The sequence below is a fragment of the Nothobranchius furzeri genome, chromosome 16 (assembly GCF_043380555.1).
Source record: "Nothobranchius furzeri strain GRZ-AD chromosome 16, NfurGRZ-RIMD1, whole genome shotgun sequence".
NCBI lineage: Eukaryota > Metazoa > Chordata > Actinopteri > Cyprinodontiformes > Nothobranchiidae > Nothobranchius > Nothobranchius furzeri.
In genome coordinates this window covers 27,435,110-27,452,845 of record NC_091756.1, presented here as the reverse complement: position 1 = coordinate 27,452,845, position 17,736 = coordinate 27,435,110, and the positions used below count along the sequence as shown (strand labels likewise).

General features: G+C 45.1%; 1 protein-coding gene across 4 annotated transcripts; it reads left to right on the top strand.

The window, feature by feature from the left end:
- Nucleotides 1-2,426: 2,426 nt before the first annotated feature.
- csnk1e (casein kinase 1, epsilon) lies at nucleotides 2,427-17,338 on the top strand. 4 transcript variants are annotated; one of them, XM_054749017.2, is made up of 11 exons: nucleotides 2,427-2,530; nucleotides 3,653-3,750; nucleotides 5,454-5,564; nucleotides 6,506-6,654; nucleotides 7,358-7,586; nucleotides 7,689-7,859; nucleotides 7,949-8,097; nucleotides 9,467-9,665; nucleotides 9,832-9,977; nucleotides 14,910-14,975; nucleotides 17,200-17,338. In XM_054749017.2, the coding sequence occupies exons 1-10, from the start codon at nucleotides 2,502-2,504 to the stop codon at nucleotides 14,940-14,942; spliced, it is 1,314 nt and encodes a 437-aa protein (XP_054604992.1). In that variant the 5' UTR covers nucleotides 2,427-2,501; the 3' UTR covers nucleotides 14,943-14,975; nucleotides 17,200-17,338. The 4 variants fall into 4 exon arrangements, with proteins under 4 accessions (XP_054604992.1, XP_070401611.1, XP_015819167.1 ...); XM_015963681.3 differs by lacking the exon at nucleotides 2,427-2,530 and adding an exon at nucleotides 2,641-2,780; XM_015963680.3 differs by lacking the exon at nucleotides 2,427-2,530 and adding an exon at nucleotides 2,826-2,940.
- The last annotated feature ends 398 nt before the right edge of the window (nucleotides 17,339-17,736 follow it).

Here is a 17,736-nt window from a genome sequence, read left to right as displayed (position 1 = left end):
TTTAAGACAACTGAAGGCATTTGTGTAAAGATGCCGCGTCCTACCATACCAAGCTGAGCTGGAACAGTGTTTTACAGACACGTTAAAGACATTACCTGTTATGATTTACTGTGTTCCTTTTTGTTATGTTTTCATTTAAATTAAGTCAGTCTTTATTATGACTCCTGTTCAGGATGTTTTCATTTATAACAGATGTTACAAACACAGGAGGAAGTTAATTTAAACCAGAAAAGAACAAGGTAATAAAGGTTGAGTTGAACGTCTGGTCTTTGATTCATTTTAGCGCTTTTGTACTTTTAAAGTGACGATGTGTAGTTTTTACCTTTAATCTCTGGGAATATTCATCAAAATGTTAAAAATGAAGTAAATGATACCCAGTTGTTGAAAATGTTGGTGGCTTTGTAACATATACCCATGAAAATTGGGTCTAAAATACATGGAAGCAGGCCCAAGTTTCTGGACATTGCCATATTAAAAGCCACGTTTCCTTCTACGGGAGCCCATGAGGACAAAATACATTGATGAAAGGGAGTCTGATCATGTGCTTATCAAGCAGGAGGTTGAATGGTTTGACAAAATACTTGTTTAATTATTGCGCTCCCAGGGATTTTTTACCCTAATGGCCATCTGTTGGTAAGATTTTACTCTTAACACAAACATATGGCTTGCTTTTTATGATTTAGGTATGTACTGCCTAAATGTCTATATCGATGGATATATATGTATATATGTCGATGGTACTGCCGCCCGTCGCCAGGGAAAACACAGTCTCTTAAAAACTTTAAATCTGTGTCAGTAAATTAACTTGATTTAGTGGCATGTTTTAACATTAACGGAAGCTTCTTAGTTTTGTTTACAGTAATAAAAGTTAAAATGAACTAATGAGTGTAATGTAGTGATGCACCGATATTAAGATCACTCTCATGGCCGATAACCGAAATACTGACATTAATGCTTCTAAAATCAACAGATTTTGTATAGAATGAAAATTCATAAACGGTTTACGGTTCTGACATGATTACTATCACTCGCATGACTAAACAAACACATCACCCCTTCACCCTCTAAAACAGATAAACTGGAAAAAATATTGGTTGTGAATAACGGCCTGGTGCTATGTTAAAAAAAGACTTGCGTCTGCCGATACCTATAGTGCATCCCTAGTGTAAAAGAGAAGAAAACTGAAATTGGTGGGGGGTTTTAAACTGGTAATTCCAGGACATCAGGAATGTAATCAGCACTAACTGGTTTTGGACAACTTGTTGACTGACTTGTTTCCATACATGCAAGGGCAACATAGGGCGATGGGCAACATAGGGCGATGGTGGCAGATTAGTTAAGTACCACCACCTCGTAGCTGGAGAGCTGCAGGTTCGCACACCACTCAGTCTGTCTCAGTCATGTCCTTGGGCAAGGCATTTCACCATCCTTACCAGTTGGTGGTGGTCGGAAGGACCGTTCAGCAGCTTCACTGTCAGGGTGTCCCAAGCAGCTGTGGCTACATTGTAGCCCATCACCACCGGTGTATGAATGGGCGTATGACTGGGCCATTCCAGTCTGTACCTGGTTGGCCCTGCCCGGATAGCTCCAGTCGGCCCCAGCTTGGCCCGGTTGATTCCACACATCCTTGCTTAGGTATGCAAGGAATGCAGTCAGAGACATTTTCAGCTTCTAGGTAATCAGCATGGTGATGCATGATGATGAATTGAGCATGCCTTAAGCTCATGTGGGCTGATTCTACCCACCAATCAGAGGCTTGCTCTAATGGAAGGTGTGAATTTGCCGACTGATAAGCCAGCTTATCAGTCAGCAGTGGGTGTGTTGGTCCTGGTCAGAAAGAAAGAGGGCTGAAAAACAGTCTTGTTGCACCCTGAAAAGAGGCAGGCCACCAAGATGTGTAAGCAAGCTATGCTATCCGGGCCGGGCCGACCAGGTACAGATGGGAATGGCCCATTAATGTGTTGTAAAGCACCTTGGGGGGCTGTAGAACTCTGTAAGGCACTATATCAAATACAGCCTGTTTTCAAATTTTTGAATCAGACCTCGATTAAGTTGAAGTTGGAACAGAATTTAAAAACTTTAGTCCAGGAAGCTGTTGCCATGACAACGGAGCATCCAGGATGTTTAATGATTGAATTCATGACCGAAACCTGATCTGGGCTGACACAGGCAATGGAAATGTTAGTTTAATATTTAGAAGAACCTCGTGACGACCCAATATGCTTAAGAACGTCTGTCTGTAGATGTGGGTCGGATAGTTTCTGTTAAAGGAATAAACGATATTCACCCATTAGGAGTCCAGAGGCGAGTGCTGCTGAGGCTCTGAGGAGCTCCATTCATGCCTCCTTTTGTGAGTCTGACCCTTTAAGACAATCCGGGCATCTCCCGGAGTCTGCGGATGACATCATTGATATTGTCAGCGGTGTAAACTGAGAAAGGACTGGGTGTGAGGGGGAGACAGACGCGCAGCACGCAGCGGACACGCAAGGACCTTTTATCTGATGCTTTTCCTCACACTTACGTTAATCCGGTAAAGGAAACGAATCGTTTCATCCGGGTATCTCGTCGGGTCTGCTTTTGTCCCCTAAGGCCATTTTATTTGGTTCTGTTCATTTTATTGTTGTTGTTATCTGGACCGGGGGTTCGGGTGGAAGATCCCGGAGGTGATGAGTCGTCCCGAACCGCGTCGGCGCGTCGCTGTCCGTGGTCCTGAATGAGACAGAGCCCTTGGGAGTCGGCGGAGAGGGGGTGTGGTCGGAGGTGTATGCTGCTTAGTCAAGGTGTGTGTGTGTGTGTGTGTGTGTGTGTGCGTGCGCGCGCGCGCTTGGATCGTGCTTGCTGATTATTCCCTGGTGGAGGGCGCGGTTGCTGAGAATCATCTGATCTGATCTCTGGTTTTGCACCACCTCCTGCTGCATCCTGAGCTATCTGGAGCATGAAGTACGCTCTTAGAAAACATCATGTCTTTGTGCGTGCATGCGTGCGTAAGTGCGTGTGTGTGTGCGCGCGCGCGCGTGTGTGTGTTTGCTGCAGTTGGAGGGTTTGGCAGCAGCTGATCCTTTCCTGCATCTGAATGTGATTTATGTGTAAACACTAAACTCTGAGCAGACTCTTAAAGCTCAGATGAAGAAAACATTTGAACCTCGTCACTCTTCTCTTGTAGAACCTTCTGTGTGCTTTCATGAGAGTGCGTGAGGTGCTGATCCCCCTCCACCCCTCTGCCCACCCATCCTCCCGCAGCTCTGAGTAAATCATATTATGCAACTACATCCTCTGCTCTCATTTTAACCCCCCCCCCCCCCCCCCTCCAAATAACACCTCATCATTGCTTTGAATTTTGTCTAAAACACGGTTTTGTGTTTAGACTGACAAGTGTGTGTGTGATTTGGGTATGTCGGTTGCAGTTACTTGCAGAGACCTTACAGCTGGAGGTGTTTTCCCTCTTAGTTCCACCGATTCACATCCAACTACACTACATCACTGTTTCACTTTTCTTCTCCTTGGCCTCCAAATGGCTGTTTCATTTGCCTCTGACACAGCAGCTTGCAGGGATGGAAACTTCTGCAGGTTTTTGCACCACATCATCCTTTTCCTCAAGCACCAGTAATTGATTAGACCTTCGTGCACATTTGTGTGTTTCTGTACTATTTAGTGAGTTGAAAATCTCAGAAGGAATGGAATTACGCGTGGGAAACAAGTACCGCCTCGGGAGGAAGATAGGGAGTGGATCCTTTGGAGATATCTACCTTGGTGAGAATTTTTATTTGCTTAATTTAAATGATTTTGAACCTATTCTGTTGTTATGCCAAGGCTGGTTGGTGTTAACCCAATGTGCAGGAGGCAGGCTGGTGAACTCAGAAACATTTAGTAAAAACTAAAGGACCAAAACTAGTGAGTACCAGGCAGGAAAACAGGGCTTGGAACAAATATATAGAAAGCTAAAAACACAAGAAAAACAGGAGATAAACATCAGAACCAGGTACAGCCATAATGCTTTTAAAGACCCATAGTCATCATCACACACTGACCCATCCCTGCAGGGAGCGAGGAGCTGCAGCCGTGGCCACGCTCGGGAACTATCTGATGGTTTAACCCCACAACCTCAAAGCTGACTGTCAAGCAGGGATGCATTAGGCCCCAGTTTTTAAGTCTTTGATTTGACCAGACCGGTTTTGAACCCTGATCTCACACTCCCAGGGTGTACATTCTACCACTAGGCCACTGAGCACCAGCTCAGTAACAGTGATCAGTGAACAGTTGGATGTGATTACTGAAGCAAGAACAGGTGAGCTGATTACTGAGGGGAAGCAGGCGTGCAGAGCTAAAGGAAAAGCCGACTTAACTAAAACAACTCTTGTTTACTTAGAACTGAATGACTGAAGTCTGAAATAAGATACACTGGAAATGTGATCATTTAAATCAGCAGACAGGAGCATCGGTAGCATGTGGAGGAGCCATATGCAACCACAACACGTCATCACACATAGCTGTGGAAATCCAGTAGCTACTGTGGTTGGGTTTGTCATTCCTACCACAGGAAGCCTTGTAGCCTTAATGTTCTTCACTTTATGGAGATTAGCAGTAGCATCTTGGTTCCTGTGCTGTAGAGATATGGGAATGCACTTGACTGCTGTCATGACAGGTCTCCGGTCTGCCCTGGGTTGTCTGGACAGAGAGCTTTCAGCCATGTTGTACTGCGAACACTGACCATAAATATTTAGAGGACTGTTGGTTTCTACGTGCTGCTGGATAGTGGCCCTCGAGGACCAGGATTGCCCACCCCTGCACTAGCCCCATCCAGCCCAGTGTGGTGAAAAAAATGATTTTAGCAAGAGCCACAGTGAAAGAAATTGATCAAATTATGGTTTAATCCAGAAGCTATGCAGTTTGTCAAGTCTGCGTCTGACTTAACAGTGCTTCAGTTTAAAGAAATAAACAGATTTTCTACGGTTTACTGCCGCATGGTGAAACTCTAGGATTAGAAAGGCCTGACAGATCTACAACACACTGTCACTTACATTCATGGATTCACCCATCTTGAACCACAAGCTGTTGTTGGTTTAGCGTCCAGGAAACAGTAGAGAGCGCCTCATCTAGTAGAAGCTAACCAATAGCATTAGCAACTCCACCACACAGCAAATCTCCTCCAGGCTTGTGTTATTTGTAATAAAACATCAGAGTTGGAAAATAAACAGAGTCAGTGGCAGAGCCTAGTTGCTGTTAGCCAATCAAATGTGAGTTGTCCAAATATCATGAAGTAAGACTCCAAATTCTCTCATCTGACATTCTCCTCTGATCTGGCAATCTTCTAGATCCTGAAACTGGTGCACCAAGACTTTTTGTACCCAGAATACGACTTCCACGGCATTTATTCCATTAAACAAATGAACCACACTTTTAAATTGCAGTGCCTTTTGACACGTGCCGTTTCTTGCAACTTCCTCTCTTATCAGGTTCCAACATTGCAACAGGAGAGGAAGTAGCTATCAAACTGGAATGTGTGAAGACGAAACACCCACAGCTCCACATAGAGAGCAAATTCTACAAAATGATGCAGGGTGGAGGTAAGTCACGCACCAAGAGAAGTGTTTGACGTTAGAGTGAGGTCGGGAGGGGCGTAGATGATCCATCTTAGTGCATTTAGAGGGCTTTTAGAACATTCAAGGATTTCAACAGTTGGTTCAGGGACACAGAAAGGCATCTTTGACTGGAAACTGTGAGCATGAGTCAGCTTCAGACTGTTTAAGGTAACAGTGAGCCAGTTTCATTAAGGAGCAGAGCAGTGTTAACCATGACAAATACTTTTGTTCACGTACCCTCCAGGCACTATAGTTTAGTTATACACTATAGTTAAATACGATAGTAATAAACTGTAGTTATACTCTGTAGTTATACACTATAGATATGTGATTTTAAAGGAAAACTTAGAGTCCAGTATAATTAAAAGAACAACTCGAACCATGGGTAGTTCTTCTGGCAAATATAAATTAAGATGTAGAGATGAAGTTTTGTGTTTGAGTCACTTCAAACAAAAATTGCAATATCTTTTTAATGCTAATATATTTAGCCATTATATTTGGGCATACATCAAACATAAACAAAGTAAATTTGTAGTAAATCATTCACATAAAGTGTAAACAAAGCAGGACTAAGAATACAGCCTTGTGGGATGCCTAAGGACAGATCCCACCATAACAAACAAACTTTGAATTTCATCCAAATAATCGATTCTAACAACTGGTTGATTTACAAACTTTTGTAATTAATGCATAAAAATCTAAAGAAAATTGGTCAAAAATGAGACACGATATTTTGACTGTGCTGTGAATTCATTAGAACAACCCAGATTGGGGTTCTAAACGTGATAGTGTGGAAAATGTTTTTATTTTGAAGTAATGTAATAACTATAACCTCTTACAACATACATAGTTCTCTAACAGTGGCATGATCAATTTCAAACTGAACATTTTTCTTTCCCAATCCTTGTTTTCCCTTCACCTGTTAGTGGGAATTCCATCTATAAAGTGGTGCGGGGCAGAAGGAGACTACAATGTTATGGTGATGGAGCTGCTGGGCCCCAGTTTGGAGGACTTGTTCAACTTCTGCTCCCGCAAGTTCAGCCTGAAAACAGTTCTGCTGCTGGCTGATCAGATGGTAAGAGACAGACAGACAGACAGACAGACAGACAGACTGTCTGTCTGAGCCAAAACGTTTATCGCTCCTTTCTGAGAAACAAACCAAATTCTGTTCTCAGTGATCCTGAGCTGTGACTCATCACATGTTGTCATTAGATGATAATAAACAAGCTCTTTAATTACAATAATTATAAAATCCTTAATAATAAGTTGTTGGACTGTCAATGTCTTGGGGCAAAATTGTCTAAACTGTCACTTTTTCACACAGATTTCAGTGAGAGGATGAATCTGTTTTTAGACTGGAAGTAAACAGATCAGATCTGTTGGGCCACACTTTCCAACACAAAAGTCGTTTACTCCAAACCTCCCAATCTCAACCCCAGAAATGCGTTTATTAGCCTTTTTTATTCCTCTTATGTAATTCTTTTGGATATTTTCTCCATCTCGTAGTCTCTTGGCAGCACTGGCCTCATTCCCTAACCACTTAGCTGATGATGTAAAATCCTCTTTAGTTTTGTCTTTTCTCCTCTGATTGCCAGTCAGACCCACTGATCTAACTGATATTTACCCAGAGGATGAGGATTGAGATTTTTAAACCCATTCACAGATTAAACTTCGCTGCAGTTACATGAAGCACAAGACCTAAGTCCTCACGTAAAAAGGATTGGACAGATCATGGTACTCCTTCATGAATACCACTTATTTGCATGTCTTTCTCACAGATCAGTAGGATAGAGTACATCCACTCTAAGAACTTCATCCATAGAGACGTGAAGCCTGATAACTTCCTGATGGGGCTCGGAAAGAAGGGAAACCTGGTCTACATCATCGATTTTGGCCTGGCCAAGAAATACCGTGACGCCCGAACGCACCAGCACATCCCCTACCGTGAGAACAAGAACCTCACCGGAACCGCGCGGTACGCCTCCATCAACACCCACCTGGGAATCGGTAAGATCAGATTCCCAAAAGAACCCTTTCTTTCCTTTCCTTTCCCTTCCCTCTCCTTCCCTTCATTCTCTCCTCTTCCATCCACTCCTTTTGTCTCCACAGAGCAGTCAAGACGGGACGACCTGGAGTCTCTGGGGTACGTCCTCATGTACTTCAACCTGGGTTCTCTGCCATGGCAGGGGCTCAAGGCTGCAACCAAACGGCAGAAATACGAACGCATCAGCGAAAAGAAGATGTCCACCCCTATTGAGGTGCTCTGCAAAGGATATCCTTGTGAGTGGCACTTGTGCATGAACATCCGAGCTGCTGAAACACCAGAGGTTGTATTTACAGTTGACCTGGACCTGTTTTCCCTTTCCCAGCTGAGTTTTCCACATACCTGAACTTGTGCCGGTCTCTGCGGTTCGATGACAAGCCAGACTACTCCTATCTGAGGCAGCTCTTCAGGAACCTTTTCCACAGACAGGGCTTCTCGTACGACTACGTCTTTGACTGGAACATGCTGAAGTTTGTAAGCTGAACATGTTTTAGTCCCAAACCATTTCCAGTAAAGGCCTCTTGTTGAATTTTACCTGCAGAACTCTTCCACTAAGTCCATCACGTTGACATGAAACCATATTTTAGTGGTACTAACTTACATTAGCTGTCTCCTGCGTGTATCTCATTGTCGTGGTGAGTTTTTATGTCTTTATTCTTTGTTGCTGTATTTCATTCAGGTTTGGTCCACACATGGATCTGTCCTTTGACAAGGTTGCTGCCTTACCTCCAACATTTTATTTCTCAGCCACTTTTAGTAACATTATTCTGTTTTATGACCAGATTTGTCCCAGGCTCAAACAGATGGTCCCACTCTTAACGGAGTATTGTGGTACAAAGGGGTTCGTGGTGGACTGTAAAACCATCAAGGCTGTGTTGATGTTGGGTTGTGCTTGACGCGTGTACATCCCATGTGGAAATGAGGCGGAGCTAGCAGCGTTTTGACCTTCTGCGGCGTCTCCGCTGTGAGCCCATTTTTTCCCGGACTGTAGGGGGAGGCATGGGGCTCTACGGCATGCATCCAACACTACAGTTATTTTCAACGTGGGTTTAAATGAAGAGGAAGAAAAATTTAAACAATACTTTCAATCAATCCAATCTTCTGCAAACCCCAAACCAAATAAAACTCTAGAAGCTTGTGTTAGGTTCAGCCTTTATTGGTAATCCCTCATCCCTCTAGCCTTTGAATTATGGACATAACAATGCTGACATTTTATATTTATTATGTTTCTAGGGCTTTATTTTTGTTGTTTTCTTTTAATTAGGCTATTATTGAATTTATTTGGTAACTTATTTAATTTTTTTATGTATCTTTTTCTGTAAATATATTAGAATGCTTTGGACTGTTATCTGACAGTTGTGTTATCTTTGTATCCTTTTTTATACATACTTCTTTATTTTCCTGCAAAGGTATTATTTGTAATGTAATTTGGTTTTGTTAAATGTAAAAAAATAAAGAGGGAGGAATTGTATGTGTCAAGTACAGGTTTGAAGAGGGTGGGTGATGTAGTTTTTGAGCTAGAGCAGATTAAAGATGGTCAGAGTAGAGAAAAGTTGAGTTTAGTTTCCCTTTAGCCATTTCCCAAATCGGAAACTGGAATCGGAAGTTAAATTTAGCTTTGTAACAAGTAAGTTTTAAGTATTTTTGTATGTCTGCCTTCCACCATCATGCTTTACAGATGCTTTCTGTTGCTACCATTGTATTATTTCACAAAACCCAACTTTTGTCCTGTCTGTTGAAAGGAAACTGTTCCTGGAGTCCTGGGCAAATGCCACTTGGTCAAGTTTTGGCTTTCTTGTGTTAACTTCGAGCAAACACTTGTAGCTGATTCTTTGTGCTTCAGGGGGCCAGCAGGACAGGGGAAGATGCTGAGAGGGACAGAAGGGAAGGCAAAGAAGGCGAGGAACGAGCAGGACCAGGCCAAAGAGGAGCTGGAGGTCGAGCTTTGCCTCCTGGTCCAAACGCCTCTGCAGTCAACAGAGTAAGAAACGAGCCAGACACCGGCCCCTCGAATCCAGCAGCACGTGGCGCCCAACCATCAGGTTAGGAGGAGGTGTGAACGTCACACAATACCAGAATCAGGACTGTGCTTTTAAGTGTGTGTGTGTGTGTGTGTGTGTGTGTGTGTGTGTGTGTGTGTGTGTGTGTGTGTGTGTGTGTGTGTGTGTGCGTGTGTGTGTGTGTGTGTGTGTGTGTGTGTGTGTGTAGGTAACCGCTCTCCTCAGGCAGGGAGAGCAGAACGAGCTGAGCGAGAGAGGAAGGTGGCCATGAGACTTCACCGCGGGGCCCCAGCCAACGTCTCGTCCTCCGATCTCAATGCACGTCTGGACCAATCGCACATGACCTCATCACAGGTGGGAAACCAGAGGCATTAACAACAATGATTGTGCATCTCAATGATCCCTTAATTTATAAAATCCATTATTTATCCAACTGAGGGTAAACAGACTAAATTCCTTGAAACCTTTTTGGATGAAGGAGTAAAAGTTCTAGGCTCAACTAAAAAGATAAATATAATCTAATACCACAATAATAAAGATTACAGGCTCTTGGGATAAATATATACCACACTATATCGGTCTGGATAATCATTTGATGTAGTGACAGAATTAGTAAGGGTTGGGTGGGATTTTCACTTCTGTTTGACTTTTCCACTCAAACTGCTACATGTTTGTAATCCGGGATGATTGGAAAATTAAGAAAGGTGATTTATTTTGCATATAATCCCATAATTATCTCAGCCAGTGACACAAAATGGTTTTGGTAAGAGTGCAGTTTAAAATCTGACATTAATCCCTCATGGCATCCACCTGCTGGTTCTTTATGCAGTTTGGGTCTCTCTCTTGAAGTCTTCATTCACCCTGTTTGTTATATTCACCTAAAAAATAAACCAAACTCTCAGATATTTTACAAAATGGTCTTGATCAGCGGTCTTTTGGCTTTCTGAAGTGCATTGGAAAGTATTATTTAAGACCAAGTTCCCAGAAAAACCTTTTTATACATGTTATTTTTCAAATATAATTGGTTACTTCTTCTAACCCTATTTCCATTAGCTGCTGATATGAAACAAATGGGGAAACTCTCAGATTAGAAAGCTAAGTTACACAGTCACTTAACATTCATGGACTCACCCATCTTGGCTCATGAAGGGGAAGGCTGTTGTTGGTTTAGCGTCCATGAGAGAGCACGCCTCGACTAGTAGAAGCTAACCATTAGCATTAGCAACGCCACAACATGGCTGAAGGCCTTCAGGCTTGTGTTATTAGTGGAGATAAATCATCAATGCTGCCAAGCAAACAGAGTCAGTGGTAGAGTTGCGTTGCTGGTATCCAATCAGAGGAGAGATGACCAAATGTCATGAATAATATAATTCAAAATTCATGCCCTATTCTGATGTGGCTTTCCCAGTTATCAAACGGTTGGTTTTGTTTCACATTGTTGTCCCTTCATCCATCTTCAATCTGACTATAAAACAGGGATTAGTTACCTAACACTAACACTGGCATGACCACAAGCTCTTAAAGATTAGCCGTTGTTGTCGTCATCTTCCTCTGCTTATCCAGGTCCGGGTCGCGGGGGCAGCATCCCAACTAGGGAGCTCCAGACCGTCCTCTCCCCAGCTACCTCCACCAGCTCCTCCGGCAGGACCCCAAGGCGTTCTCGGACCAGATTGGAGATGTAATCTCTCCAACGTGTCCTGGGTCGACCCGGGGGCCTCCTGCCGGCAGGACATGCCCGAAACACCTCCCCGCGGAGGCGTCCAGGAGGCATCCTGACCAGATGCCCAAACCACCTCAACTGGCTCCTTTCGATCCGGAGGAGCAGCGGTTCTACTCCGAGTCCCTCCCGAATGTCCGAGCTCCTCACCCTATCTCTAAGGCTGAGCCCGGCCACCCTATGGAGGAAACTAATTTCGTCCGCTTGTATCCACAATCTCGTTCTTTCGGTCATTACCCAAAGCTCATGACCATAGGTGAGGATTGGGACGTAGATCGACCGGTAAATCGAGAGCCTGGCTTTCTGGCTCAGCTCCCTCTTCACCACGACAGATCGGCTCAGCGTCCGCATCACTGCAGAGGCTGAACCAATCTGCCTGCCGATTTCCCGATCCCTCCTACCCTCACTTGTGAACAAGACCCCGAGATGCTTAACCTCCTCCACTTGAGGTAGGACCTCTCCCCCGGCCCGGAGTTGGCAAGCCACCCTTTTCCGGTCGAGAACCATGGTCTCAGATTTGGAGATGCTGATCCTCATCCCAGTCGCTTCACACTCGGCCGCGAACCAACCCAGCAAGAGCTGAAGGTCAGAGCTGGATGAAGCTAGGAGGACCACATCATCCGCAAAAAGCAGAGATGAGATTCTCCTGCCACCAAACTCAACACACTCCACACCACGGCTGCGCCTAGAAATTCTGTCCATAAAGGTAATGAACAGAACCGGTGACAAAGGGCAGCCCTGGCAGAGTCCAACCCTCACCGGGAACAGGTCATACTTACTACGGGCTATGCGGACCAAACTCACGCTCCTCTGGTAAAGGGACTGAATGGCCCTTAACAGACCCACCCCATACTGGAGTGTCCCCCACATGGTGCCCCTGGGGACACGGTCATAAGCCTTCTCCAAATCCACAAAACACGTGGATTGGTTGGGCAAACTCCCATGCCCCGTCCATCACCGTTGCAAGGGTATAGAGCTGGTCCACAGTTCCACGGCCAGGACGAGAACCACATTGCTCCTCCTCAATCTGAGATTCAACTATCGATTGGACCCTCCTCTCCTTGGAGTAGACCTTTCCAGGGAGGCTGAGGAGTGTGATCCCCCTATAGTTGGAACACACCCTCAGGTCACCCTTCTTAAAGATGGGGACCACCACCCCGGTCTGCCACTCCACAGGAGCTGCCCCCGATGACCACGCAATGTTGCAGGGACGTGTCAACCACGACAGCCCTACAACATCCATAGCCTTGAGATACCCAGGACGAGCCTCATCCGCCCCCGGGGCTCCGCCGCTGCGTAGTTGTTTGACTACCTCAGCAACTTCTGCCCCCGAGATTGTACAGTCCATCCCCAGGTCTCCCGGCTCTGGTTCCTCCTCGGAATGTGCATTGGTGGGATTGAGGAGCTCCTCAAAGTATTCTTTCCACCATCCGACTATAGCCCCAGTTGACGTCAGCAGCTCCCCATCCCCACTGTAAACAGTGTGAGCGAGTTGCTGCCTTCCTCTCCTGAGGCGCCGGACAGTTTGCTAGAACCTCTTTGGAGCCGATCGATAGTCTTTCTCCATGGCCTCACCAAACTCCTCCCACGCCCGAGATTTAGCCTCGGCAACTGCCACTGCTGCACCCCGCTTGGCTATCCGGTACCTGTCTGCTGCCTCCGGAGACCCACAGACCAGCCACGCCCTGTAGGCCTCCTTCTTCAGCCTGACAGCTCCCCGAACCTCTGGTGTCCACCAGCGGGTACGGGGATTTCCACCATGACTGGTACCGGCCACCTTACGACCACAGCCAGCAACAGCCGCCTCAACAATCGCAGAGTGGAACAAGGCCCACTCGGACTCAATGTCCCCCACTGCTCTCGGGACGCGGTCAAAGCTCTGTCGGAGGTGGGAGTTGAAGACTGTCTCAACAGGTTCTTCTGCCAGACGCTCCCAGCAGACCCTCACTATGCGTTTGGGTCTGCCAGGTCTACGCGGCATCTTCCCCTGCCATCTGATCCAACTCACCACCAGGTGGTGATCAGTTGACAGCTCCGCTCCTCTCTTCACTCGGGTGTCCAAAACATATGGCTGCAGGTCAGATGATACGACTACAAAGTCTATCTTCGACCTGCGACCTAGGCTGCCCTGGTACCAAGTGTACCGATGGGCATCCTTATGTTCGAACATGGTGTTCGTTATGGCCAAACTGCGGCTTGCATAGAAGTCCAATAACGAAACACCGCTCGAGTTCAGATCAGGCGGGCCGTTCCTCCTAGTCACACCCCTCCAGGTCAAGCTGTCATTGCCCACGTGAGCATTGAAGTCCCCCAGCAGGACAATGGAGTCCCCTGATGGAGCACTATCTAGCACTCATCCCAGGGACTCCAAAAAGGGTGGGTACTCTGAACTGATATTTGGCGCATAAGCACAACCAACAGTCAGGACCCGTTCCCTGGCCCGAAAGGCGCAGGGAAGCTACCCTCTCATCCCCCGGGGTAAACCCCAACACACAGGCAGAGAGTCTTGGGGCTAACAAAAAGCCAACCCCAGCCCTCCGCCTCTCACCCGGAGCAACTCCAGCAAAGGAGAGTGTCCAACCCCTCTCAAGGACTTGGGTTCCAGAGCCAATGCTATGTATCGATGTGAGTCCGACTATATGTAGCCGGTACCGCTCAACCTCTGCCACAAGCTCCTGCTCCTTCCCCGCCAGCGAGGTGACGTTCCATGTCCCAAAAACCAGTTTCCTTGTCCGGGGATCGGACCGCCAATGCTCCCGCCTTGGTCTGCCACCCGATCCACATTGCATCGAACCCTTCATGTTCCTCCTGCGGGTGGTGGGTCCACAGTTGGATGAGCCCATGTATCCGGTTCGGGCAGGGCCCGGCCGGGCCCCATGGGCGAAAGCCCGGCCACCAGGCGCTCGCTCACGGGCCCCAACCCCAGGTCTGTCTCCAGGGTGGGACCCCGGTAACCCTCCGGGCCGGGTACTCCAACTCTTTGACTTAAAGATTAGCATTAATGCTAATCACTTAGCACTGATATGCAAGTGTTACCAGCCCTGGACTGAAATGAATACATCTGCAAAATAGGCAGGCTTGATCTTTTTAGCATGAAGCAACAGGCTGCAGTATGAGAGAATTGTGTTAGCATGCATGTGTCCGGGCCGTGGTGTAATCATGTGGGATTGTCACAAGAACAAGCCGCTGATGATGGGTAGGGCACAGGAGAGGGCCTCGTAGCCATGGAAGAAGCAGAAAGAATCATTTTGGCTCTTTACTGCCAGCACCAGATCATTTGAACTATATTAGACAAATAGACACTTTTGATTCTTACGTTTTGAACCGTTTAAATATTAAGTTGCTTTGACATTTGAGACAAAAGGACTGAACAAGAAAAGAAAAGCTGATGTCCAATGAAAGGTTTCTGAAAAACTTCTAGAAACACCTGAGGCTTCCAACAATATGTGCTTTATTGCCAGGACGCCTTGTTACAAATGACCAACCGAACACTAATTTCCTTACTTTTAAAATTTTTAATGTAATTTTGTGGTCATTCCAAGCCCTTGGTTTTCTTCCTCTACTCGTAGGTCAATGTGCCATTTGAACATCTGGCAAAGTGAGTTTCCCTTCAATGGCCTGCAGGTCTGTGGCAGGTAAGAACACACACACACACACACACACACACACACACACACACACACAGCTGGTACATCGGTCTGGTCTCTTTCATCCATGTAATAGTTATTACACTCAAACACACATTCTCACAAGGACAAAAGACACTTGCTCATATTATAAAAGAAAATCAGTTTTGGACCATGAACGCCTCACTTCCCGCCCTTTCGGGCAATTCGTTTAACATACTCTAACATATTTCCCATGACTAAAACACAAATCAACTGCTCTTCTTGAGGTAATAGCTAAGGATGTCCCGATCCAATCACGTGACTGGAAATCTGTCTCAATCGTGTGGTTTTAGATTGGGATCGGGATCGGGCGTTACGTTGGGCCTAAAGCCTAGGCACACTGGAGACAAGCGCACCATGTCAAGCCCGCGCTGCACCGTCATTTTAAATAGAGGCCATTATAGTTAATGAGAGTGGCTACACGGTCCAGAAGCGCTGCGCCGAGGCGCTGAAGATAGGCGTCAGTTCTATCTCAAGCAGCACCGCGGGTGTTCACAACATTGTGGAGTACTTTACAGCAGACATTAAGATGCGGAACGGCTTTAAAGCACAAACCCAACCACAGTATTGATAACTTTAAAGTACTATTGATCTTAAAATATTCTAATAAATAGCGTACTTATTCTAATTAATTAGAGTCTCTCAAAACACGACGGCAAGTCTGATCGTGTAAAAACAAGAGTCACTTTCCACTTCCTGTTCTCAAGTCCCGCGTCATGTTGTGACTAACGCGTGACTTCCCAAGAAACGCTCAGCGGCGCATCCTGTGTGACCATTTGACTTCCCAAAACTGCAGAGCTTCCGCAGCACATCTGTCTCCGTGGGCCCTAGGCTTAAGTCTCCTCCCTTTCCGGTCGTCTCATGGGTCCCGGGAAGAACGAAAAAAATGAATGCAAGTGAACGGGGCTAAAAGAGCTATTTTCTAATCCGCTTTACCTTACGCCCTGCACCACACACATGTTGTAATTTAGTTTAAATGAAAAGTAATGATGTGTGTTTCGATGTGTGCTGAGATTTATCAGCTTGTAAAAGTTTGTAATTGGCATGACTACAAATCAGACGTCATGTCGCAAATATGACGTCACCACAGAATCTCCTCTCCCCTAGCATAGCTGCTACTTACCATGTGGCCAGATTTATTGTGGTTCTTTCCTCCTGAAGAAAGGGTTCAAAATTAACTAACCTTACTGCACACACAAAAAAAGACGTGTTTCCTACTTTATACCACAGTACAAGATAAGACAATCACTTTTACGAATTTCTAAATAATCATAAATAATTTCCTAACAGAGAAATCTCTGGACAGCAGCTTTAAAGTAGTTCGACACACAGGAAACAAAAACCTGCAGTGTGACGTCTACCTGGTAGAGTGATTACGTACATCAGAAAGTGAAAAAGATTTTCTATGAAATTATTCTGGTACCTTACTCTTAACTACTCTCTTGGAAAAGCACAGAAGTGAGTACTTCTTCCTGTAATCCACACTTAACCATGATAGAAGAGAATTCATTACGTACTAGCATAGGTACGCTAGCACGGTAGGAACACTTAAAAGGCCATACAAGCTGCCTTATTCTGAGCTCTCTGTAATCTAGCCATGTTATGTGCTTGACCAGAATAAAAACCTGTGTAAGCAGTTGATAAGGCAAATGCTTCAGTATCTAATTAATGCTATTCTTCTTATTCCATGACATTTGTCTATCTACTTATACCCCCAATAAATTAGCATCTGACTTGTTCTATGTTTGAGTCACCTACCATTAACGATCACCTCGGTTTTCCTTATGAAGAGTATTTAGATCCTAAAATAATGCACTTTGATTTTCTTTATTCAAAATTCATATATTTCTCATCATCCATGTGTCTATTATCACTAGGTCTTTGTCTAAAACCTGTACAGTTCAACATTTGTGCCTGCAGACGTATACATTTTGGAATGATCTGTGTATATTAGAGTACTGGTATGATTTAAAATTAAAGGTAAGTCATTGATAAAAATGGAAAATAACAATGGTCCCAAGGCACTTCCTTGTGGCACCCCAGAACTCACTGGTGGCAATCCATATAACCTCATGACAATTTTAATAATGTTTTTGTGTGTTTTTAATCTAGATATAAATGATATAGAACCTTATTACAGTCACACTGAATTTGTCTCTTTCTGTTGTGTTTGTGTGTTGCTTTTCAACAGCTGAAGGGCATCAAACACCCCAAACTTCTTCAAACGAATGAATGGAAATGGTGAATGAGTAAAGAAGGATAAACGAGGATTGAGAGGATCGTTGTCCACGTGAGCATGCCCAGAAACAGATAGACTGGATCAACCTTCACGCTGGAAACGTCTGGTTCTGCTTTACACTTTGCTGTCAGGCGGAGGGAAAGACTGGAGGATCTCCAGACCCGCTTCACCTATCTTCGTGTCAAGTCAGAGGCACCAACTGCATAACAACAATACATCAAAGTGCACAAAAGAACTCTGTTTAAATCCCTGGGGTTTACATGTGGGTTAATTTAAACTCAAAACGTTGCTTTCTGGTAATTATTAGAAACAAAAGTGTAGTCAAACATCCTGAAAAACAAATGCAGAACAGAGGAGAAGCTGCTATGGAGACCAGTCAGAGATCAGTTAGATCATTTCATTGTCTTAAATATTTGTTTGATTCACCCAAAAGAGTCTAAATAGATGAACCATAGAGGAGAGGAGAGAGATGAAGAATGGCCGAGGGCA

What these genes read in the sequence shown, in the direction of transcription:
- csnk1e (XM_054749017.2), top strand. Translation starts at nt 2,502, where the DNA reads ATGCTTTTCCTCACACTTACGTTAATCCG. An exon ending in TGCTGCTGGCTGATCAGATG is followed by an intron (nt 6,655 to 7,357) that starts GTAAGAGACAGA and finishes TCTTTCTCACAG; the next exon opens with ATCAGTAGGATAGAGTACAT. An exon ending in CGCACATGACCTCATCACAG is followed by an intron (nt 9,978 to 14,909) that starts GTGGGAAACCAG and finishes CTCTACTCGTAG; the next exon opens with GTCAATGTGCCATTTGAACA.